Source organism: Tupaia chinensis, unplaced genomic scaffold (assembly GCF_000334495.1).
Source record: "Tupaia chinensis unplaced genomic scaffold, TupChi_1.0 Scaffold000335_1, whole genome shotgun sequence".
Taxonomy (NCBI): domain Eukaryota; kingdom Metazoa; phylum Chordata; class Mammalia; order Scandentia; family Tupaiidae; genus Tupaia; species Tupaia belangeri.
In genome coordinates, this window is record NW_006159829.1 from 4,140,822 (window position 1) to 4,166,734 (window position 25,913).

General features: G+C 50.3%; 1 protein-coding gene across 1 annotated transcript in view; it reads left to right on the forward strand.

Annotated features, from left to right (window-relative positions):
- Window positions 1–25,913, forward strand: part of COL22A1 (collagen type XXII alpha 1 chain) — a 272,600-nt gene that overhangs the window by 140,799 nt on the left and 105,888 nt on the right. Inside the window, exons 24-36 of the mRNA XM_027773278.1 lie at window positions 418–471; window positions 1,099–1,152; window positions 4,146–4,199; window positions 5,702–5,755; window positions 10,423–10,467; window positions 11,050–11,112; window positions 11,574–11,627; window positions 19,312–19,353; window positions 20,678–20,710; window positions 21,961–22,014; window positions 22,266–22,319; window positions 23,190–23,243; window positions 25,448–25,501. Of these exons, the coding sequence (XP_027629079.1) occupies window positions 418–471; window positions 1,099–1,152; window positions 4,146–4,199; window positions 5,702–5,755; window positions 10,423–10,467; window positions 11,050–11,112; window positions 11,574–11,627; window positions 19,312–19,353; window positions 20,678–20,710; window positions 21,961–22,014; window positions 22,266–22,319; window positions 23,190–23,243; window positions 25,448–25,501 (669 nt within the window). The remainder of the gene's footprint in view (window positions 1–417; window positions 472–1,098; window positions 1,153–4,145; window positions 4,200–5,701; window positions 5,756–10,422; window positions 10,468–11,049; window positions 11,113–11,573; window positions 11,628–19,311; window positions 19,354–20,677; window positions 20,711–21,960; window positions 22,015–22,265; window positions 22,320–23,189; window positions 23,244–25,447; window positions 25,502–25,913) is intronic.

A 25,913-nucleotide genomic window follows, 5' to 3' on the forward strand; every position in this document is an offset into this window, starting at 1 on the left:
CACGCACACCGGGGTGCTCGCCGTGAGCGTCGGGGTTAGTGCCCGCAGAAGAGCGGAGCTGACACATGCACACACGTGTGCTCGCCATGAGCGTCTGGGTTAGTGCCCGCAGAAGAGCAGAGCCGGCACTGTCACGCCATCACATGCCTGCCCCCACACGAGTCACTGAGCACTTCGCGGTTTGTGGCAGACGTTTTCCTGCCCGTCTGCTCCTTTCCGTTCGAGGTCAGCACTCCGTGCCAGGCCAAAGCCCCATGTGCCCTCACATCCCACCCGCCTCTCTCCACATCTGCTCCTTTCCGTTCGAGGTCAGCACTCCGCGTGCCAGGCCAAAGCCCCATGTGTCCTCACATCCCACCCGCCTCTCTCCACGAGGCAGCCTGGCGCCCTCGTAACCACCTCATCTCTCCTTCACAGGGCCCTGCAGGACTGCCTGGTGTCCCCGGCCCCCCCGGACCAGGAGGCCCCCCGGTAAGACTGGGTCTGCGTTTCTCAGCAGGTGGTGGGTGGTGGCTCACGGCCGCCGGGAGTCAGGGACTCCTCGTGCACAGACGGCTGCCTCTCACCTGGTCACGCCCAGTGAGGCACGAACGGGGGCTCCACCTTCACAAAGCCCAGGCCCGGGAGCCCCAGATCAGAGGCTTCACGGGTTGTGGACCTTCTGCCGGCTGCGTCTACGATGGGGTGCAGGAGGCCCGTCAGCCTTTTAGTGTCGGTGGTTTGGCTTCGAGGCAGAACAGAGGCCCAGGGCCACTCGTCTGCATTTTTTCCCTTCAGGGGCAGAGCGTCCCTGAAGCAGGGGAGGGATGAGGCATGAAGACACATTGCCCATTGGGGGAGGGCTGTGACCGGCAGAGGGAGTGCCCTGTCTTGTTGGGTGGCATGACAGTGATGGCAGCCTGACTGCAGGCCAGGGGAGCCGTGGACTTGCTCACATGAGAGCTGGGAAGATTCACGTCACGGTGGCTGGCGCTGAGGACAGTGGGCTCCCCAGGTGCCCTGGTCTGAGCCGAAGCCTGGGCGTTGGCAAGGAAGGACTTGGGTCAAGGGCGTGAGCTCATGTGGTCAGACTAACAGCGTCCATGTGCTCCTTTTCAGGGTTTACCTGGAGAGATCGGCTTCCCTGGGAAACCCGGGGCTCCAGGGCCTGTGGTGAGTTTCACGGTGCCTTCCCACTTACCCCTCCCCGCTGCTCCATGCTGGGAAGGGCAGGTCCTCACAGCTGCCGGGCTCGTTCCCAAGCCGAGACCTCCTTGGTCACCCCGACCGTCCCACCGAGCAGGCCTCCTCGTGCTCGGTCTGCTCGCACATGCCCCACGAGGCCGGCTGGAGTGTGGGTGTGGTTGCTCTCCCAGGCCGTCTCCCCCAAGCCCCTTGGGGGTGCTCTTGCTACCCAGTGATACATCCGAAAGCCTTGAAGGATGCCCGGAGAGCAGCAGAAGCAGCAGATGCCGAGGAATGGCACTGGTGTGGCAGGCCCTCCCTTCATCCTGCTCCCCCTCATGTGCGTGCTGAGGAGACCCTGAGGTGTCGGGGCCTTGCAAACTCTTGTAAGACCTGCAGTGGAGCTTGGAAGGCTTTAAGGTCTCCCCGACAGAGGAGGTGCGCAGTGAAAGCCGGAGCGTTGCCTTGTCCCAATGGCATGTGGCTTTCAGGGTGGAAAGTGGGTGTGACTGAGAGTACTCTGGCCTCACGTGACCAAGCACTGGACAGGCATGCACTCCCCTTCTCTGCACGTTTATACTCGTGGGCTCTGGGTGGGGAAGACCTCGAGGGGCTGCAGCCCACATGGCGCCCAGCACTGATGGAGCACTTGCCAACAGAGCCGGTGAGGCGAAGGCAGAGCAGGGAGTGTAGCACGCCACGGCTCTCTGCCCTTCTCCACGGACCACGGACCCATGCTCCCAGGGACCACAGGTGTGCCGGTGCATGGGGGCCCCAGGGACTAAAGGTGTGCAGGTGCATGGAGCCCTGGGGACCACAGATGAGCAGGCACATGGGGGCCCTGGGGACCAAAAATGTGTGGGCACTCAGGGCCCAGAGACCACAGATGTGAGGGCACATGGTTGATGGGCAAGAATTCAGTGCTGTGTTGAGCACTCGGGTGGACAGGTGCCAGTCAGAAAAGACAGCCAGTGAACAGTGTCCCTAACATGCACCCCCTGCACGGTCAGCTGCAGTGTCACCAGCAGACATTTCAGGGCCATCTGAGGACTCAGGCGCATTCACAATCTCGTCAGCCCCCGCGGCTCGTCAGAACGTGCATCGGTGCAAACATTGCAAAGAGGGGCGCGTGTCACAGACAGAGAACACGAAGGCATTCAGGGTTTTCAAGACTAAGCCATGGCCCTGCTGCTTGGAAGTGCGGCTCCTGGCTTCAGGGCTTGCTCTTGGGCAAGAGCAAACAACCCGCTCCCTTCCAGAGGCCTTGCTTCGGGACATCTGCTCTGGGCAGCTGGGGCCCTCCTTTCAGAGCTCCTGGCTCAGGCCAGGGACGCAGGGCGACGAGTCTGAAATTGGGTGTGCAGTGGCGTGGCCTCGTGGTTGAGGGAACTAGATCACAGCCACTGCGTGGCCTGAGTCCCAGACCCCGTGGCTGGCGAGCATGCTGGGCACACGTGTGTGCGTGCCTGAAGTTGCTCTGACAGGCTGGAGAGGCGGAGAGGGCGTTGTGATACGGCCGTGCCCCCTGGGGTGCTTTCCCCCTCTCCTCCTCCTCTCTCTTCCTCCCTCTCCTCCTCCTCTCTCTTTTTCTCCCTCTCCTCTTCTCTCTCTCTCTCTTTCTCTCTTTCTCTCCTCCTCTTCTTTCTCCATCTCTTCCTCCTCTCTCTCTCTCTTTTTCTCTTTCTCTCCTCCTCTTCTCTCTTTCTCCATCTCTTCCTCCTCTCTCTCTTTCTCCCTCTCCCCTTCTCTCTCTCTCTTTCTCCCTCTCCTCTTCTGTCTCTCTCTTTTTCTCCTCTCTCTCTCTCTTTCTCCCTCTCCTCTCTCTCTCTCTCAAGTGTACATCCCCTCTGGCAAATACAAAAAATATAAAAAAGGAGGCAGTGAGTTTTGTGGGCAGAAGAACACCAGGATTATAGTGAGCATCACTGATGGCCCCTGGAGCCAGAGTGGGGTGGTGTTCTGTGGGGACAGGCGACATCTGACACGCCGTGTGAGGTGCAGAGGAAGCAGAGGCGAGGAGCATCTTGGTTAGAGGATGAGGCTGGAGATGAGCAGGAGGCCTGGGTTTCAGCCTCAGGGTCTCCGTTCCTGGCTCTGACCTTGAGTCAGTCATCCGGCCTTCGCGGCCTTGTCCTCCTCACCCACACAGCACTGCAGTGGCCTCCGCCCTGCCACCTGGCAAGGGAGAGAGGGAGGAGCACCCTGTGTTGGGAAAGCACCACGGGGCCTGCTCAGTGTCGCCCTTAGAAATGGAAGGTAGGCGCGGGACCAGCAGTTAGCGTAATGGCTATGTCACTGGACTCCCACGTAGTTGACCACGGTTCGCGTCCCAGACCTGGTGGCTTAAAACTCACGCCAGGCGCATGTGCATGCGTGCCCAAGATCCTAAGAGGAGAATGGAGAAGGGATTGCGGCGTGACCATCCCCCCTGGGGGGGATTTCTCACTTTCTGTCTCTCTCTCTCTGTCTGGCGAGTGCACGCACCCTATAGCAAAAACCTCTAAAAAAAAAAAAAAGAAAAAGAAACGGAGGCAGGTGGACGACCCACGCCTCTGCTTTCTGAAGGGAAGAAGGGAGTGTCAGGCGGGCAGGAGGACGTGAGCATAGGGCTCGGCAGGCAGAGAAATGCGGGTGGCGCTGTCCGTGCTGACTCCAGGGGCCCCTTAGAAGCTGAGGGTGCCAATGGCAGAGGAGGGTTCCACAGGCTGCCCTGCCACCTCATCGCCACACCTGTCCGAGATGCTGAAGCAGGACGCTGACCGGAGGGTGTTCCTGCCTTCAGTCATCGCAGCGTGTCCAAGGAAAACGAGGTCCTGTAGACCCTGCGGTCACTCTGAATAGAGGCGGCACAACAGACGGGAGGGGAGGCCGTGCCTCCCAGTTTCTGGTGGCAAGATCAGCTCCTGGCGTGAAACAGCTCAACACAATGCTTTCCTCAATATGTCCTTTATTTTTATTTTACATTTTCCCTCTTATCCCAGGGATCACCTGGAAAGGATGGCATGGATGGACCACCAGGCCTGCCAGGACACAAGGTCTGTACCCTCAGGGCTGGAGTGGCAGACTGGGGACCCACAGCACAGAAGCCAGAGCCTCTTGGTTGTGGGTGGATTCTAAAGGAGGCTGATTGCCTGGGTGTGGGTCCAGGTGCTGCTGAAATATCTAGGTTTCTAGGGCTGGTGGGGAGCTTTTTATTTCTACTGCGATAACTGGTAAAGAACTCACAGCCTTAGGCTTTGAAGCTAATCAGTTACGAGTAGGTACGTATTTCTCTGGTGAGGAACTTTCAGATGTCCTTATTAACATAATAAGGGACTTCAGTTTTATATATTCTAGTGGGCTATGGTTAGGTTTTATGGTAAGATTCAGGAGCTAAATTGTCATAAAGTTGGGAAGCAATTTATAGTTTAAATATTCCAAGTGGACAATTATGCCAATGAATGAATATTCTTTCCTAGCGAACATACTTTGGCTCAAGTATGCCCATCAACAGTCCTTGAAAGCCACTGCTAAAGGCAGCTCTTAAGTGTGATGGGCAAATTCCTAGTCCTTTGCAATAAGCAGACTTAGAGACTCAGCTTTTTCATGACAAAATACAGACTAAGTATAGATCTAATTCAATTTTATGGGTATTTTATGGAAATATTCTCCATCCTTCTCCCATATCTTTCAAAGCAAAGGGTGATGGCAAAGCAGGTGCTGAGTATTCTCAAAAGCACTCACATGGCCTCCCTGACTCAGTCTCTCAGTAAGGAGAGAGCACGAGGGCCAGGTAGTTGTGCAGCCGTGAAACACCTGGCTCTGCCAGGCTACCCCACGTGAGGAGGTTCCAGGTTCACACACGGAGACTTTCCTGAGTGTGCTCTGTCATGGACAATACAAGAGAAAAGAAAAACAGAAAAAGAAAAGAAGTAAAGAGTGTCATTTCTTCTCAATTTGCGTGTGTATATATATAATATATATGCATAGAAAGTATATATATGTATGTGTATATACACAGTACATAGAAAGTATATATAGTATATATGTAACATACATACATATTTTTTTAAAAGAGATTTTTGCTATAGGGCATATGGTCTCACTGGAGAGACAGAGAAAAGGAGACATAAAGTGAGAAATCACTCCTCAGTGGGGATGGCCACATTGCAATCCCTTCTTCTCCATTCACCTCTCCAGATTTTGGGCACGCGCACGTGCGCGCACACACACACACACACACACACAAGCACCTGGCTTGAGACTCAGTCTTAAGGCACCAGGTCCAGGACTCAAACCATGGTCAACCATGTGGGAGTCCAGCAATATAACTGTTACGGCCATCTGCTGGATCATATTTTATAAATAAGAACGGGAGCTGCAGAATGCAGAATCTGGGGGTGGGTAAGATCACTGGGCGCAGACAGTCTCCAAGTTAAAGGAACCCAGAACGGCCTCTGAGTGCAGGTGTTCGTCTCCTTTCTGCTCTGGAAACGGTGCTGAGTGTCCGACCCGAGCCTGGCCCATGCCTGCTAACTTTGCTTTGTGTTCCTTGCAGGGAGAGCCAGGAGGAAGAGGGGAAGATGGTCTACCTGGAAAGCCAGGCCCTCGGGTAGGAACTTGCCGCCTTCCCCCTTACCCTTGTGATTCCAGGTGGCATGCTTGGGGGTCTGTGTGAACCTCGACTTCTCAAGCATAGATTCTGAATCAGCTCGGCTGGTGGGAAGCAGAGAGGACCATTGCCCGGGGCAACTGTAAAGTGTGGGCGGGGCTGGAGGGCTCCAGTAGGGAGGTTGCCACCACACTATGGGAGAGGTGGTTCCTGGGACTCGAGGAGACCTGTTACTGGGGGAACGACCCCAGTGACAGCTGTGGCCTTGGGGATATATGCATAGAAAGTATATATATGTATGTGTATATACACAGTACATAGAAAGTATATATAGTATATATGTAACATACATACATATTTTTTTAAAAGAGATTTTTGCTATAGGGCATATGGTCTCACTGGAGAGACAGAGAAAAGGAGACATAAAGTGAGAAATCACTCCTCAGTGGGGATGGCCACATTGCAATCCCTTCTTCTCCATTCACCTCTCCAGATTTTGGGCACGCGCACGTGCGCGCACACACACACACACACACACACAAGCACCTGGCTTGAGACTCAGTCTTAAGGCACCAGGTCCAGGACTCAAACCATGGTCAACCATGTGGGAGTCCAGCAATATAACTGTTACGGCCATCTGCTGGATCATATTTTATAAATAAGAACGGGAGCTGCAGAATGCAGAATCTGGGGGTGGGTAAGATCACTGGGCGCAGACAGTCTCCAAGTTAAAGGAACCCAGAACGGCCTCTGAGTGCAGGTGTTCGTCTCCTTTCTGCTCTGGAAACGGTGCTGAGTGTCCGACCCGAGCCTGGCCCATGCCTGCTAACTTTGCTTTGTGTTCCTTGCAGGGAGAGCCAGGAGGAAGAGGGGAAGATGGTCTACCTGGAAAGCCAGGCCCTCGGGTAGGAACTTGCCGCCTTCCCCCTTACCCTTGTGATTCCAGGTGGCATGCTTGGGGGTCTGTGTGAACCTCGACTTCTCAAGCATAGATTCTGAATCAGCTCGGCTGGTGGGAAGCAGAGAGGACCATTGCCCGGGGCAACTGTAAAGTGTGGGCGGGGCTGGAGGGCTCCAGTAGGGAGGTTGCCACCACACTATGGGAGAGGTGGTTCCTGGGACTCGAGGACCTGTTACTGGTGGAACGACCCCAGTGACAGCTGTGGCCTTGGGGAGAACATGGTCATCATCATTGTCCAGCATACCTAGCAGGGCGGGGACAGACAGTGCTTGCTCCCTTCCTGACTCTACTCTGCCTCCTTGTCAGCTGAACTCTACAGAAGACAAGGTGGGCGGAAAGAGGCCCAGTAGATGCACCTGCAGGGCCGTCCTCCTGGAAGGAGAAAGGTTGACATGGATCTGAGGGGGCAGAGGCTACTGAGCTGCTTAGGCAGGGCCCCTGGAATGTGAGCCCCTGAGCGTGCAGCCCCTGCTGTGGCATCCTCTGCACCCAGGCGCCTGCCTGGAAGGGCTGCCTTACTCGAGGCCTTCCTGGGGGCTGCAGCTCTGTGTACAGCCTCAAGGACCCCAGCTCAGCATTGCCAACTTGGCCAGGGCTCAATGTGCACAGAAGAGAGAGGGAGGGGCTATGTGCATGTGTGTGTGTGCGCTGTATGTGTGTATGTGTGTGGAGGGTGTGTGTATGAGCATGTGCACAGGCACCCGTGAGTCTATGGGAGACTGGCCAGCCAGGAGGTTCCATGAGGACTTCCCCCTCTTCCTTCACTGTACTAGGGCGCCCGGACACAGCAGAGTGGCCGACCTGTGGAAGGTGAGGACTCCTAAGAGGTGCTACTTGGCAAATACGCAAGCCCTCGTGTCCCCTATGCTGACTTTTTCATAAATTGGTCATTCTTTAGAAGGCCAAATTTAAATGGAGCAGCACATAGATTGACTTGCACCGAGGCTGCCTCAGCACACCCAGGTTGACTCTAGCTATGGAGAGGGTGTCCCCAGGAGTCACCAAGAGGCCTCCACTTCCTGGCTTCCAGATTCTGAGGACTCAGCCCTTTGGTCCTGGTTAGCACACCAACACATGTCCCAGGGCCCCTGCTGACTTGGCATTTCGCATGGCTTAAGGCCTAATACTGGTGTCTTTAATGACTTTTCACTCATTTAATTGTTAATAATGTAGGATTTGCAGTGTTTTTTTTCGATGTACATCTTGAGGTTCTTGGGAAGGGGTGGAGGACTGAACCCCATGCTCTTAGGATGACCCAGGCCACCTTTTAATATCTGATTGATGGGATAAAATCCTGCCATTTTCCAGAAAGGAGCTAAGACATCTATCTCGGTTTGTTGTTTCTTCCCATTCTTGACTTCATGGATCTTAGGAGGTCAGTCCTGCCTCGTAGTTGTGTTCTCTCAAATTTATGAGTTGTCAAATCAGTGTGGGCTCACAGCATATGAATTCCAACATCCTGCTCGGCAGTCAGAAAAAATCTATTCCCACCAAGCTTCCTGGGCATGATTCTGCAGGGGAAAGATTATGAGAATCATTGGGTTAATTAGGGGTGCCCTCAGGGATTGCTCTAGTCCTTCAATCTGGGTGGTTTATATTTCTGATCATTTGACCATCACTAATGGCTAAAAGGTTCGGGACAGTGTAGTGTTACATCTCATGTTATTTTTTGTAAAATTTCTAGTGATATCTGTTTGAAATATCTCCCTGAAAAGTTTAAAACGGAATCTCTGTAGTTACGATGACTTTACAACACTCTTGTTGCCCCAGAGGAGATCTGCCTGGGGGCTTCCTACTTTATTTTAGCAGAATGCCACTGGAGATAAAAATCCTTCTCCGAGATGATTATGAGAATGGCATGGAAGGGAGACCTGTAGGAGCCCACTTAGGGTGCAGTAGCTTCCCAGGTGAGCAGATGCAGTGACGCTTTGAGGCTCACTCCAAGAACTCAGGGTGATGCTCAGCTCCTTTTGCACTGTGCCTTTGGCTTGTAAAGGGGGTCACAACACAGATTCAGGGCGCACGTCAGATGGTCTTCAAATTTTCTTTAACCAAACTCAACCCTTTGCTCTTTCTCTGCATGTAAAAGCAGTTCCCATTGCATAAGTGTTACCATACCAGCAAATTCAAAGTGGCACTTTGAGTGACGAGTATTTACTCATTTCTGGTTAGAGCAATTTACTAATTGTGCTTGTAAACATCAGGAATTGATGGGAGCATTAGAGTGTGTCTGGAATTTCAAAATGTGCTGACTCTACATGCCAATTCCTGTTGAGCTGCAGGGTTAAAGATATGCTCTATGTATGTATATGTGTATGTGAATGTATGTATGCTGTGTGTATGTATGTATGTGTATGCATGTATGTATGTATTGCCATCCTCTCTTATAAGTAATGCTGGCTTCACTACCAGTTGAGTCTGACAGATGTGGGAAATCCTTATGTTCATGTAGCCTGCCTGCTCATTCATTTATTTATTTATTAATGTGTTCATTCACTCATCAGAAAAATGCATTTTCTTATTGAACTCTACACCAAAATTTTATTAAATAGCATAGTGGATGTTATAGGGAAAATTGTCATTTCAGAAGTTAGTGCTTTTGAAGACACATGGTTGATTAGAGCTTCCAATCCCTCCCACCACCACCTTATACCTTGCACATCAATGATGTACAAGGACCTGGTAAGCATAGCAGCCTTATATTTGGAGATTGAAGTGGGTGCCCCCTCTGGTCTTATGACCCTACTTCAACCCAACCACAAAGTGCTAGTTAAAAACTTAGCCCCTTCAGGATTCTGTGACAAAATCCGGAGACTGAGGAATTTCTAAACACTAGAAATGCATTGCTTACAGTTCTGGAGGCTGGGAAGTCCCAAGGTGCCAGCAGGTTTAGTTTCTGGTGAGGACGCTTAGCTTCATAGTTGGCATTTCGTTGCTGCATCCCCATGTGGTAGAAAGGCAGCATGGCTCCCTCAAGCCTTTTTTGTAAGGGCGCTAATCCATTCATGAAGGCTTTGCCTTGTGACCTCATCGACTCCCCATGGCCCCATCTTAACACTCCCATATTGTAGATAGTTTTTCAACATACGGCTTTGGACAGGACACATTTGACCATAACAGTAAGCTGATGGCTGAGGACAAAACTTGTCAACTACATGCCTTTGTGAGGCATCCTTTCTAGTGGGAGCTTAGCTATTAAACAAAATTCACCTATGACTTTTCTTTGTTGTAAAACCCCAAGGGGAAAGAGAAGGAAGCTGTTTGGGGGACTGCTTGTATTTATGTAAAAATACTGACATCAACCATGGGACCTAATCGACATGGGCATGCTCTTCCCTTTCATTATGGACCCAGCCTGGATTCTAGGTGTCCCTAACCTGTAACCTCAGAGCTGGGGTGGACCTGAAAGTCATAGATGTTGGCTCCTTGTCATTTTGAGTTATAATTGTTTATGTTCAAGATAAGTGGATTCAACCTGTGTAAAGTGTGGGGGGAAGCAAAAGACAACATGAGGAAGTATAGAATGAGAAATGCTAAACTCTGGTTTTCACGGCCCATGACTCTTAGGCCTGTGATTATGCTGCATAATTGAGGATTACTGGTTGTGACTGGTAGGTGCCATGAATGGGTGGGGTTGATAGGGAGTGACAGCCATCTCTGTAAATGTGGCTGGAAGATAATGGAGTGTCTGTTACTCTATCTTCAGGGTGAAGTCGGGGAGCAGGGCCTGGCAGGCCGACCTGGAGAGAAGGTATGTTTATGCATGCCTTCATTCATTCATTTTATTCTTCATTTAATTCATTAAGTCATTATCACATTCTAGGTCTTATATTAGCTGTTCACATGCCAAGAGGAATTATGTTTTCTGAGAGCTCACTACATTAATTCATGTACTCACGTACTCCGTAACTATCAGTGTGTGCTATGGATCAGTCACTACGTTGGGCACCAGGATATAACCATGAGCCAAGATAAACAGCACGCTGAAAACAATGATCGGGTGTAATACGTGTTGGTGTACATATGTCCGTGGGGACAACTGGGTGGGACAATCTGGGGAGTGTCAGGAAAGATGGTAAGGAGGTGGCATTGTGCTGTTGTGACTATGGACATGGATGAGAGCGTGAGATGCCCCAGTGAACACATTCTCTAGAACTCCCCTTTCCTTTCCCAACCGCTCTGCTTTCCACATGATTTCCACTAAGCCAACGGATCTCTATGGGGCTGGAGAGCGGGAACTAGAGCCCGTGGCCCATCACGGTACCTGGGCTGGCCTGTAGGAGAGCCTTCCCATCGGTGCCCAATGAACAGAGCCACTATTCTGTTCCCATAGGGAGAAGCAGGCCTCCCAGGTGCTCCAGGATTCCCAGGCATGAGGGGGGAGAAGGGAGACCAGGTAAGTGACAGCTTCTTCCCACCAAGGCTACCCCACCTGTGACTATGGAAAGCAGTCCCTGGAGTCTTAGTCCCTTCTGGGTGGGGAGGTGATGATTTCAAAGAGTTGATCAGAGATAAATGGGAGGAGATTAGACTACTTGATTTCATGAGCTAGAACTGAAGACCCGTGACTGCGAGGCATCCCTAGAAAGGGAAGTACGTCTTCAGATGAGATTGCTGGAAATGACGGGGTGGGTGGCACTGTCTGCCAGCGGCAGAGGCGGGAATCCGGGGCTTGCCAGCTCACACCTCCGAGGTGGGCTTCATTGCGTCCATTTTCCTCATGAGACACGGGCAGGTCAGAGAGGGGGTGTATATGTATGTGCAGTCCTGCAGGATCATACTACTCGTGTGTGGATGAGGCAGGAATTGAACTCAGTTTGGACTCTGATGTTTTTCTAATCTTACCTTTTACTATAGGGAGAAAAAGGTGAACTGGGACTTCCAGGACAGAAAGGTGACCGAGGTGAAAAGGTGGGGGCTACTTACCTTTGCCCAATTGTCATTATCAATGAATAGTTGCTTTTTTTCCCTAAAGTAGGCGTTTTCCTGCAGAATGTTCTGTACCTGTACATTTCTGCGGAATGTATTTATAGATCTGACTCCAAAGCACCTTTTTGAAGAAACAGTGTTACACATAGACCTCCAGATTTCTTGTTTGCACTTGTCGTAAACTTGAAAAGAAGGTTATGGTGTCAGAGATGGCACCTAGCCATCCATCTGTCCTTTCATGCCCGTGTGCTGGAGAGATTGGAGCACCTGCGGCAGGCCAGGTGCTACGTTTGATCTGAGAGCTAGACCAGCACTGGCAAGCATGGACATTGATCTAAGCTTGTTGAGGGCTGCAAACCCCACGTGCAATGACTCCCGTATCCTTTCCCCTACATCATACCCGAACCCATTCTGCCTCTGCTTGTGTGGCTGACTCTAGAGCCAGCTTTGGAGCCAGCCTCAGTGCCAGGATGAGAGGGAAGAATGCATTCTCTGGGCCTCGCCCACTGTGTGCTCTGCAATGCACAGAGGCTTCATCAGCACTGCTTCCCAGCACCCTTCAGACAGACACTGTGTCCATCAGGAGCAGGGCACTCAGCATGGGCAACTGAAGAGGAGCTAGTGAGAGGACTGACTGTAACGTCAGGGCGGTGCTCAGGGAAACCGATGAGAGGTAGCGATGCACTACAGGGCTGGAAGCAGCGAGAAACAGGAAGAGGAGAGGGAGTGTCCTGGGTCCAGAGGGGCTTGTGGCTGTGGAAGAAAGCTGACATCCTCAGGAGGACTTTCCCTTGAGTTGGAAATGGGCACAGCCAGCCCGTGGCCTGGCATAATCCTCTGACCTTTCACTGTCACATGATCTGGTGGTGTCCCATGGCCTGGCACTTTGAGCATCTCCTCCTGTCCTTCCTCTGGCCCTTGGAAGGCAAGGTTGATGAGACACTGAGGTTGCCTCCTGGATGACTGGCAGGGTAGAGAAAGGTGCAAGGTTGGTCGTGGAGAGACAAACAGAAAACAACCTTTTCATCTGCAAGCACATCCTGCAGATGAAAAGAAATAAAGCCCCAACAGATCTGCTGCGTGCTCAGAGCTGCAGAAGGAGGGATGGAGCTGCCCGCCCACCCAGGGTGTCTGGCCCTGACTGCACTGCAGGCAAGCTCCAGGAGGCCAGGCCCCTTTAGCAATAGTGGCTAGTGGAAGAGGGCACACACCAGAAGGGGGTAAATTGCTGCCCTCTGCAGAATTTCTCTCTAACCACACTCGGCCCCTCTGTAATATTCCCGTGCAAAAAGGAGACTGAAAACAGTGAACCCTAATCTGGGCTGTGTGGTTTGAGATGAGATATCCCCCACCATTTTTGCCTTCTAAAGACTCTGGTCTATGGCCCCAACCCCTCCTTAGAATGCTCTCCCCACCCCACCCACCCACCCACACACACACTCAGAATCCAAGTAAGCGAGAGGGACTGGCACGGACCAGCATCAAGCAGTCAAAGGCCCACAGATGTCTGCGAGAGCAGAAAGCATTCTGGGAGTTTAAGAGACTTGCTTGACAAGGGAGCCCTTTGGCCGATGAACTGCAGTACATGAACCAGCCAACTCTGGGGTGGGTCACTATTACCAACCACTTTTCCCTTCATAGATGGGGAAACTGAGGCTCAGACAACTAAATTGCATCCCCAGGGCTGCATGAATAGAGTGTGGTAGGGTCAAGATCTGAGCCCCGCCAGCTCAGCAGAATCAGACTTCTGGCCCCTCACAGCACAAGGTCTGATCCGGGGAGGCCTGAGGAATGCGGCCACCCCTACCACTAAGGACCCTGCATCTGCCCTCCTCCTGGACAGTGTTTGCGAAGGTCGCCTCCCTCTCCCGAGCCTGCACTTGCTCCCCTATTTCCAGCTCTCCCAGCCCTGTGACTTCTGGGCTCCAGGCGGGGCCTCCCCTCCCCCCCCCACTCTGGGCTGAAGGCCTGGGGCTTTACTCTAGACAGACCTGTAGTCTATAAATAGGCCGCCTGCAATAGGAAGGCTTGTCGTCCGTTAGGCATTCAGGCCTGCTGCTTTCACGGCCTTTTCAGAAATGCAATTTCTATTTGAGAAACTCATTTCCAGAATGTGCCTCCTGGATGACTGGCAGGGGAGAGAAAGGTGCAAGGTTGGTCGTGGAGAGACAAACAGAAAACAACCTTTTCATCTGCAAGCACATCCTGCAGATGAAAAGAAATAAAGCCCCAACAGATCTGCTGCATGCTCAGAGCTGCAGAAGGAGGGATGGAGCTGCCCGCCCACCCAGGGTGTCTGGCCCTGACTGCACTGCAGGCAAGCTCCAGGAGGCCAGGCCCCTTTAGCAATAGTGGCTAGTGGAAGAGGGCACACACCAGAAGGGGGTAAATTGCTGCCCTCTGCAGAATTTCTCTCTAACCACACTCGGCCCCTCTGTAATATTCCCGTGCAAAAAGGAGACTGAAAACAGTGAACCCTAATCTGGGCTGTGTGGTTTGAGATGAGATATCCCCCACCATTTTTGCCTTCTAAAGACTCTGGTCTATGGCCCCAACCCCTTCTTAGAATGCTCTCCCCACCCCACCCACCCACCCACACACACACTCAGAATCCAAGTAAGCGAGAGGGACTGGCACGGACCAGCATCAAGCAGTCAAAGGCCCACAGATGTCTGCGAGAGCAGAAAGCATTCTGGGAGTTTAAGAGACTTGCTTGACAAGGGAGCCCTTTGGCCGATGAACTGCAGTACATGAACCAGCCAACTCTGGGGTGGGTCACTATTACCAACCACTTTTCCCTTCATAGATGGGGAAACTGAGGCTCAGACAACTAAATTGCATCCCCAGGGCTGCATGAATAGAGTGTGGTAGGGTCAAGATCTGAGCCCCGCCAGCTCAGCAGAATCAGACTTCTGGCCCCTCACAGCACAAGGTCTGATCCGGGGAGGCCTGAGGGATGCGGCCACCCCTACCACTAAGGACCCTGCATCTGCCCTCCTCCTGGACAGTGTTTGCGAAGGTCGCCTCCCTCTCCCGAGCCTGCACTTGCTCCCCTATTTCCAGCTCTCCCAGCCCTGTGACTTCTGGGCTCCAGGCGGGGCCTCCCCTCCCCCCCCCACTCTGGGCTGAAGGCCTGGGGCTTTACTCTAGACAGACCTGTAGTCTATAAATAGGCCGCCTGCAATAGGAAGGCTTGTAGTCCGTTAGGCATTCAGGCCTGCTGCTTTCACGGCCTTTTCAGAAATGCAATTTCTATTTGAGAAACTCATTTCCAGAATGCGAAGGCTTAGCAAGACCATAAAGCCCCTTTGATTATTTCAGCAGAATCAATGGGGCCATGGTAGAATCTCATTCATGCTTCCAAAGACTTTGGCCTGCCTTTATTTTTCTCCAGAGAAATATGTAATAATAGATGATTATGGTAAAAAAAAATGTCCAAAAGAGGACACTACAACGACATCGCCCTTTCGACTGTGCCCACACGCCCTGCCTCGGTTTCCCCTCCAGGCCCACATGCCCTACTGCAAGCATGGAGATGGGTGTGCAATGCTCTTTCTAGGCAAGGGCTACTGAGAGTTGAACCCTCAGGGAGAAACTGGGATTTCCACCCAGGCCTGTCCAGGTCACTCCACCGAGCATTCTCAGACAAGCTCCTTTCTCAAAGCAGATCCTCTCTGGGTCTGCCTATCCTGCTCCTCCTCTCACTGCCCCCAGCTCTGAGGAAGAGGAAGCTGTTTCTGAGAGGCAGGCTCTGTTTCCTTGGGTTAGAGAATGTCACTCCTCTGACTCTCATCACACACATCCATTCATTAGACTAAGAAATGCTCAACTTTGATAAATTTGACTTCCTGTTGAAGAGACCAATTTTAGATTGAGGTTGGTCCCAAAGCCTGACTTCAGTGTCAGGAAGAGACTTAGGTAAAATCAGATTTGCACAATAGCACTGGGAGTGCTTCTCTTTCCGAAGGTCCCGGGACTTTCATCGTTGCAATGTGTACCACAGTAGTTAAGAGGATCGAGTCTGAGTTTAAAATAAGGCGTAGACATTTGCTGATTGTGTGACTTTGCGTAGACTAGTTGCTGTTTTTCTGCCTCAGTTTCTTCATCTTTTCGTTTTGAAGTGAGAATAAATACATACTTTATGGACATTTCTGCATCAGTCCATGCATGTAAAATACTTAAACCATGACCTGGAATTAAATGGTATACAGTTGTAGGGGAGGACTAATCACCTTGACTCCTCTTAGATTTTAACTTTTCAAGCTGAATCTAGCACTGCAGACAGGTTGACAAGAGAAAAGCATACAAATTTTATTCACTTTACATGTCTGGGGGGATCCCCACGAGTGTAAAGACTGAAGAAGTAGCCAAAGCTGGGTGCGTTTACACCTTTAGACAAAGAGCAGCAAACGTGAAGGAATCGCAGGACAGCAAGATCTCTAGACTAGGGTCATAAATTCTAGGTAAGTCACTAAGACATACATGGGACTTCAAAAGTTCATGGAAAAATGGACTGAAAAATTTTTAATATAAATGATGTTTCTCAACATAAGCTCCATCAAGTTCAAGACAAGTTTTTAAGCAATGAAACCAAACATTTACTCCATCCCTAAAGACCTGAGGGGCCTGGGTATTTAACCATGTCAATGTCAATCCAGGGTTGTTTATATATATATATATAAATGTGTGTGTGTGTGGTGTGTGTGTATACACACATATTTTTTTTTAATTGAAGAAGAATGAGTACTTTTTTCTGAGAGATATTTTTGCTGTAGGGCACATGCACTTACCAGAGAGACAGAGATAGAAAGAAATCACTCCCTGAGAAGGATGGCCACGCTGCAATCCCTTCTCCTCCATTCTTCTCTTGGGATTTTGGGCACACACACACGCATGCACCTGGAGTGAGTTTCAAGTCTCCGGGTCTGAGACTTGAACCACAGTTGGCCATTTGGGGGTCCAGTATCTTAACCATTACACCATCTGCTGGCTCCCGAATGAGTACTTTAAAAACATATTTTAAAAAATATTAGGAAACAGAGAAGTCAGAGGAGGCAAGTCAGGACTGTAAGGTGAATTCCTAATGATTCCCCATTGCAATTATCATAAAATGCCCTTGTTTGACTAGGATGGTGAATAGGATCATTGTGGCAGAGAAGGACTCAGTGCTGAAGCTTTCCTGAATATTCTTCTGCAAAAGTTTCAGTTAACTTTCTCAAAACACTCTGCTAATAACAAGATATTATCATTCTCTGGCCCTACAGAAAGTCAATAAGAAAAATGCCCTGAATAATTCAGTTGCTGTCACAATTTTACTCTTGACTGATCTGTTTTTGCCTTGACTGGCCACTCCTACGTCTTGGTAGCAATTGCTTTGATTATGCTTTGTCTTCAGGGTCCCAGTGGTAGAGCCAAGTTTCATTTCCTGTTACAATTCTGCAAGGAGATTCTTCAGAATCTTTATCCCACTTGTTTAAAACTTCCATTGGAAGCTCTGTTCTTATCTGCAGCTGATCCGGGTACTATAGTTTAGTACCTATGGAGTAGAAAGTTTGCTTAACTTTGGTTTTTCAGTCAGAATTAAATATGCTGAACATTTGAGATGTCTATAGTGTTGGCTGTTGTTTCTTCTATGAACTGTTGGTCCTCTTCCATCAGGGGACAAGATTAATTTTACTCTCATGAAGTTATTGTGGATGGTCTGCCATTGCAGGTATCACCTTCCACATCATCTTGTTGCTTTTAAAACAAATCATGCATTTTTGAGCTTCTCATTTCTTTGGGGCATTGTTCTCATAAATGTTTTGTAAAATGTCAATGATTTTTCCATTCTTCCACCCAATCATAACCATAATTTGGCACTTTTTCTTGTTCCAATTTTAGCAGGATTCATGTTACTCTGACAGTGGCTGTTTTCAAACTGATGATATCTTATCCTCAAACCAGATCTTGTTCGGACATGTTATAATAAGCTTACACAAGTTTATTTTGGTACAAAATGATATTGAAATCTATAAATTATTTTTATAATATACATTTTTCATGAAATTTTTGAAGACCCTCTCATACATGGGGGAATATATATTAAAGCTGATGGGAGATGTAGGTTATTTAGAGGCGTTTGTCTATTCAGGTCCATCACAGCACCAATTGCCCATCTTCTGGTGATAAAGACTATTTTCTTACCCTTATATGAAAAGACACTTGTGCCAGAGGACTCTGTGGTTTTTTTGTATGTAGGAAAAGACTAGTCAGATAATCTTTTCTGTAGCTAATTCTTCAGAGTGATTTCAGTTGGAAATAATCAATACACTAATTTGACATAGTTGGAGGTTATTCATTCTGAACTTCCTTGCAACAATAAGAATAATGGTAGAAAGCATAATACAACTTTTATTATTGGAATTTTGTTTATTAAGAGTGGCCTGTCCCTAGATTTACTGCTGAGTGAAGCAAGCCAGTCTATGAAGGAGAGGCATTGTATGTCCCCACTTAATATATACCGAGTGTCTGCACTCTATAACTGAAACTAATTAACTAAAGGATATAGAAACACGATATATAGATGTAAATACCAGATATAGAGTGTGTGAAAGGGGAGGGTCTGAGGAAGGACATTTAGAAGAAAAATAGGGAGGCAAAGCATTAATGACACAAAGAAATGTGGTATTATCTGTTGAAGATATTTTTTAGTTTTATTAACTGTAGTAGGGATAAATGTTCACCTGTTGAAATATCCATTTTGTAAGCCAAATAATAATGTGATTTTATAAAAGAAAATGAAATGAAAAAAGAGAGTGCCTGTCCCTGTCCAAGCCAGCTTTACTTATTCATTTTGCCATCTAATAATCATATTTGGAAAGCCTGCAGTAGACCTAGCCCTTGGCTGCAGGAACAGACCCAGGCATAGATGCCTGTTCTCTGGCTCCATGTGGCACAGCAGGAAAGACAGCTCTGCAGACTGTGTCTACTTCTACTGTCATTCCTTCATGGAAGAGCTGATGACCTCATCTCCTCAGAGCAAATGTCACAATACAGTAATTCTCATCTTATTCATTTCTTATCTGGTACTATGAGGTGTGTGTATTATTATTTGCAAAGACAAAGCAAACCGAACAAATAATTTATAAAATGGTAGAGTTAGGTTTGAAGCTCGGGCAGTTCAATTCCCAAGCTTGGGTTGTTTATAGGAATGGAATACCATCCTCCTCAGGTCCCTGAGGACAGCCTCTCCCTCAGAGGGGGTGGGGCAGGACTACAGGTGCCTCTAAGGGACTTCAAATGTGGTCATGGAGCTTGAAGACATGAGTGTGGGAATGTTTGCTCCAGCAAATCAAATGCTAGTTATGATTACAAACGGAGAAAAAAATGTCATTGGCAAAAACATGGATAATGCGTAACTTTATTCACATATACACAATGGGAGGGTATACAGTGATAAAAATGATCTATAGCCACACACCTCAGTGTTAATAATTCTGAAACATACTATTTTCATACTTAAACAATAGTTTATAATTTGGAACATATGTACAAATGTATCTGTCTTTTAAGGTAGGTACAGGATGGGTGATCTTGCTGTGGGTGTAAAGTGGTATTATTATCTCTGAATAAGCAGTGTTGGCAGGGATAGTTATGCTAATTTATTTTTCCACTCTTTATGTAGGGTGCATCTGGTCCAGCAGGCCCTCCTGGGTTACCTGGAACTGTAAGTTACTCTGTTTTAATCCCTTTACCTCCTCTGGATAAGGCATGGGAGCCTCTCCCGTGACATATACTAGAAGTTGTACCTGGGCCTATTCCTAGGTGTTAAATTCAAAATTAAACATGCTTCTATAAAAAAACCATCCTGTTCTTATTGATTTAGTTTATTCAGCAGCATCACAGTTACTACTTATCAGAACATATGCTAGATATTGAAAGTAAATATCGGCCTATTATATAGAGAAACTGACGTCCAGAGGCAAGAAGCAGCGTGTGCAGGGTGGGACTACACTACTGTGACCCCTGACTAGGATTCATTCTTCCAGCCTCAGCAGCTGTGAGGGCAGGCATTGTGAGCTGGGATTGGGTATCATTAAGAAGATGAACTTTGGAAGCCGAAAGGCCTGACTTCCAGTCTTGTTATCACCAACATTGTGGTCTTAAATGTGGTATTTAATTTCTGAAAGACTCTGTTTTCTCATATGTGAAAGAAAATATTATATCCAGCTATCTTGTATGTTTGTAGTGAAAATTAGCTGAAATAATGTGAAGTACTTAACAGAATTCCTAGCACCTGATTACTCAATAATTTTTTTCAAATGCTATTATTATTTTTCTTATTTTCAAGAATCCTGCAAAAGGGGCATTTTTTATTCATTTAAATTTTGAAAAATTTTCAATATTTAGCTTTGGGACTCTGTTTTGATGAGCTGATTTTAGGGAAGTTGCACATTGCTGCACATACTGGCCCTGACGGGGCAAGTATATCAGGGATGGGACAGTTAGTAACCAAAGCAGGAAGAGAAGAGCCTGAACACGTGGAGATTGAACTTGCAGTTTCATTGTTCCTTCTCCTCCCCACACACATGCCTCATCGAAATTAGATTCATCTCGTAAGGACTGTGGAAGAGTTTGTCACCTTCCGTTTTTGATTCCGATTGATAACATCCAATGTTAGCAAATGCGCAGGGAAATGGCCACAGCCACCCCCTTCTGGTGGGCGTGCATACAGCTACCTGTCTGAGGCTGCAGGCAGTAACCAGTAACCGTGCATCAGAAGTGTCTGCTTCGGCTGAGGTAGTCCATGTGCAGGCATCTATCCTAGAGAAATATTTACACGTGTGCGTTTTATAAAAACATGTATAAAAATGTATGTTGTATCACGTATAATAATGAAAAATTGGAGACAACCTCATTGTCAAAAGTAAGGATAATTAGAAATCTTAGGGCTATATCCTTTTATTTAGTAAATCTCAGAGGTGGGCTTTGAAAATAAAATAGCAGGCTCTATCGGAGCCCATCTTCCTAATTCCGGTGTTTGTTTTCAGACGTCCCTGTTCACACCACACCCAAGAGTGCCGGTAAGTAGAGGCAGCCCTGTGGTGCAGGCCTGGTGCTCCTGGGTCTGATTGGTGGGTGGCATCGCAGTGTGAACAGGGTGAGCTCTCAGCTCTCAGTCCCTGTGGTGGCCACTATCAGGCATCTGGACTTCCAGATCTTGTCCTGGCAATGGATGGGAAAAGTGCCCCGCAGGGAGCTGGCATCAGGGTCAGGTAGAACTTTCTAGAATTAGAAGTCACCTCCTAGAAGCTGAGGGCAGAGGCCAAACCTCTCTTTGAGTCAATTTTTCAGTGCGCAAGAAAATTGCTGATGGTTTTGAGGACAGAGTTATTTGAGATGCCCGAGTGCTGCTCCCCTCAAACCAGTGGCCTTTGAGTCCCTGCAGTGCAGGAGTGGGTGGGAAGAGGACATTCAGATGGGCATTAAAGTTTGTCACGTAATTTAGAGAATGTGAAGGGCAAGAGGAGATGGGGGGAAGCCCAGCACCTGTTGCTCCCTCATTCTGGACTGAGGAGGCTCCTGGGGATGGCTGGCGGCCACTGAGGTTTGTGGAGGTGGGAGTGGGGGCTGCCTCTCCAGCCCATGCTCACCTCTTCTCCAGAAACAGTTGCACACACCGTCCTGGCTGTCCAGATTTAGGGCCCAGCCGTGGTCTGTCCCGCAAGGCTGGGTCCCTTAGCAGAGCACCTGTCCATCCAGAAGGGACGTGCAAAATACCCTCCTCCTCTCAGAATTCTGTCCACCCGTGTTCATCAGTGACTGAGCACATGCTAGGCTCGGATTGGAGGGGACCTGAAGCAAATGGTGCCCCTCAGGGTAACACTGCGGAGGTCACAGGAGCCTCGGAGGAGAAAGGCACTGGACTTGGGGGGTCTGGAACAGGCAGGTGGGCCCCACTTGGGGTTCGCATCCCTGAAAAAGTGACTCCTGACCTTAGATCTGAGAGGAGTCAGCATCAGCCGAGTCTGGGGTAGTGGCACGTTAGAGCTGGGCCAAGAGAGCAGCCTTGTTGCACGTTAGAGCTGGGCCAAGAGGGCAGCCTACTTGGGTCCTCGGCATCCCCGGGGAGAGCGGCCTGCTGGGGTCCTCGGCACCCCCGGGGAGAGCGGCCTGCTGGGGTCCTCAGCACCCCTGGGGAGAACAGCCTGGCTGGGGTCCTCCGTACCCCCAGGGAGAACGGCCTGGCTGGGGTCCTCGGCACCCCCAGGGTGGCAGGTGGCCTGTGTGGCTTCACACTAAGTTTGCTCTAACCTTTGCTTCTGACCAACAGGTAGAACAGGGGCCGAAAGGAGAGAAGGGAGATGCAGGGGTGCCCGGGGAACCGGTGAGTGCCCAGTGCCCCATACCCCTGCAGCTGGTAACAGGACACCAGGTGTCCAAGGGCTGACAAGGGCTGACCAGCTCTGGATCAGAACCGGACAGGCCACCCACGGGAGCCCTGTGGAACTGAATGCTGCTCAGGACTCTGGGGACATCCCATCTGCGGATCTCAAATGACACCCATCCTGCACGTGCCTGTCCCCTCAGCTCCCGACTAGTGAGGGGGTGCTTCTCTGATGGACTGTCTCCTTGCAGGGGCCACAAGGCCGTCCGGGAGAACTAGGGCCTCCGGGGCCTGTCGGACCACAGGTAAGAAAATCATCTCTTCCCCTTCTGGGCTCTGAGACTCAAGATGCACCCCTACTTGAAATCCACCTGCGGCCCTTCCAGGCCAGCACTTTGTCCTCTCTGCCTGACGTTTTGGGAGTGCCCACCAGGTGGCATTGCCACAGAGAACTACAGGGACCTGTCAGCTTCCCAGGGGCCCTGGAATCCTAGAATGTAAAATAAATAAATGAGTGAAAAATATTATATATATATATAATTAATGCCCCAAATGCAGTCAACAGGGTCGGTTGCTGCCTCTGGATCTCCGACTGCCCCTACTCTTATACTAAAGGATTGGCTTTGGCCAGCTCTGGGCTCAGCATAGTCCAGAGGGAGGGAGGGAGAGGAGTGAGCTAGGCAGTCCTGGCCCCCGAAGGACGTTGAGATGCAGGGAGTCCGTTCCTGCTCCCCGGCATTGACTAGAAGCTCTGGTTGCAATGCTATCTGATGCAACTAGCATTTCGACTTTGATATTTTTCTTGGTTTGGGCTCCTTCCCTGGAATCTTTCTTGGGCACTTGGACGGGGTCTCTGGGGAGCCTTGTGCAAGGAGTCTGTCAGAACAATGGTTGTGCTCAAACCCCACTGCCACTGGCTGGTGCCATGTCCATGGCCCTCAGTCGCATTTATAGAGGGTCAATGCTGACACCTGCATCCTGGGGCGGTGTTGAGGGTACAGTGACATGCAGAGCTCCAGCGAGGCCCCAGGCAGGGCTGCTGCACCCTGTAGACCCACTTGCTGTCCCTTCGGTTTGGATCCACTGATGACAAGGTGTCCCTGAGACTTCCTGACTGAGGGGCTAAGGGCTGCATTGCCTGCAGTCTCTTCCCTTCCCCTTCTATTTCCACACAGGGCGCCCAAGGACGAGAAGGCTCACACGGGGCTCCAGGAGCTGCTGGAAACCCCGTGAGTCTACACCTCGCCACTGATAGGGGACCTGAAAAGGGAGGCCTGGTGGAGCAGCTGCTCCTTAGTTCTGGGCTGGCTCAGTGAGAAGTGGCCAAGGAGACCTACCTGCACCTGAGTCCAGGGCTGAGGCCTCTGAGTAGCAGACAGCAAGGGAGACGTCCAGGCCTCCTCAACATCCCTGGCGCTTCAGGGCTTTGTTCACGTGCCCAACCCTCAAAAGAATCTCCTTCTGTATGTGTGCAATGACACACACACATCTGCTTCCTCACGGGAGTTTGTCACTCTAGAAACGTGCCCGCTTGCACAACCATATGCATACATTCTAAAATCCCAGCACATACATGCTATGATGTACGCACACACACAAACCCACAGATCAGTCAGGAAAGTGTGCACACACACACACACACACCCCTCTACTCACAGGGGAGTTTGTTACTTGAGAAGTGTGCCCATGTGCACAGCCACACATGCATTCTAAAAACCCAAGCACACGCATACTGTGATACACACACACCCAAACACAGAGACACAGTAAGGAAAGTGCACACACACACATGCACACCTACTCATGGGTTTGTTGCTTGAGAAGCGTGCCCATGTGTATAGCCACATACATACTGAAAGCCCAGGTGCATACATGCTATGGTGCATGCATGTGCACACATACACACACACACACCCCTTCACGCACACACTTTCAAGCTCTCCTGCTGCTGCTCCTAGCTCACCTCATCTCAGGGCAGAACCCAGGGTGTTCGAGTTCAGCAGCTGGCACTCGTCCCTGCCCCATTTTCGGGTACTGCACCACAGAGCCCAGGCTTATTCGTGAGCTGGTGGGAGATGGGACGGGGCTGCCTTCCTGCCGGTCTAGCCGTGGTGGCAGTGGTAGGGGAGGAGCCACTGCAGCATCTGGTGTCCATTCTGCTGCTGGGACTGCAGGCCAGAGGGGCCAGTGGAGACTTTTCTACATAGGCAGGCTGGCTGGGAGTGGGGTTGGCCATGGCAGACTAGCGGGCCATGACAGAGCAGGGGTTTGGCAGCTGCTCTCTGCTAGTGAAGACAGACCCGGACTGAGTCAGCCTGGAAGGGAACGGCAGCAGAGTGTAGGCAAGGAGGCTAGGCATATACTTCATGATTTCTGACGCCGAAGACACACAAACTCCATGACAGTGGGGAACGGCAGCTGGAAGAAACAGCACAGCCTCCAGCCCTGCCAGAGTCACTGCTTTCCCAGCTCCGTGGTGGTGGCCCACCCGGAGTGTGCTCTCATGTCTCACAGAATCCTGGCCCAGCCTTCAAGTTCCAGTTTAAACTAGTTTTCTCTAGGAAGCATTCCCAACTCTCAAGCCAGAGCCCATACACACATGCATGAGCACACACACACACACACACACATACACACATGCGTAGATACACGCGCACACACATACATACACATGCACACACATACACATGCACACGTGCGTGGCTACATGCAGATACATACACATGCACCCACACACATGCACATACATGCACACACACACACACACACACTCCATCCTGTCCTGGGTGCCCTCTCTGCAGAGCACTGCCTCTTCAGGGCAGTCCCCCTGAAGACGGTCTTGCCAAGGTCTGTTCCGATGGACACCCTCCTTCCACCAGCGGCTGGTCGCCAAGCCCTGGGCCTTTCTCATCACGGCTCCTCTAGGAACACCCGTCCTGTCCAGCTCGTGGTCAGTTGTTGCCCAGCCCCAGCCGTCTCTCCCCCCAAGGCTTGCTCTTGGCCTACACTGACCTGCATCACAGCAGAGAGATTTCCCACATCTCACCCTGAACAGCCTGTTTCCTTGTTGGTGTTTTCTTTCCCGTTGCACTGAGGGTAAAGACCACACTTCTCCAAAGGTCCTCATCTGTGGTGAGGGCCGTGCACTCTGCCCTCTGCCATCTGCCTGCCCCCAGCCTCCACACGCTCCTGACCCCTAACTCTTGTCTAGCCTGTGAGGAGCTTCCTGAGCCCGTCTGCCCTCCTGTCTCCCCCTTGTTCAAGCCCTGACTGGGCTCTCAGTGCTGACTCAGCAGGGAGAGCAGGTGCCAGGCGAGGTGAGCGGCTGCTCCACCAGCCAGGATAAGCAGGGGACGGGTGGGTTTGGAGGCTGACTGGGCACGACTATTCATGATGGTTACACTGACTTTTCTGAACTCCTGTCTCTGAACAGGGGGCTCCCGGACCTGCAGGTCCCCCTGGGCCCAGCGGCCCCCCCGGAGGTGTGGTGAGTAATTGGGGGAGGGCAAGGGTTCTAGCACTGGCTGTGGGTCTGCGTGCCCATCCACTAAGTTAGTTTATTTATCCTCCCTGGAACTCGGAGGTTAGGCATTCACCCATTTGCTTATGAAGACATTGAGTTCCTGACTAAGGTCCCCTGGAGATGAACAGCCAGGACCCTAGGTCACCCGTCGGCCTCCGAGTCAGTGATGTATCTGCAGGAAGTCTGTACACTCAGTCGTTGGAATCAACTCGTAGTTCACCGTAGAAGAGACTAACGACCCAGAGAAGTCAAGGCACCCCGTCTGGCTGTTAGGATACCTGTCCTTATTCTAGCTCTTCCACGAACTGGCTTGATGACCTTGGCAAGCCATTCTTAGAGGCTTCCGCTTTTTTTTTCGCCAAAGTGAGGCGGCAGG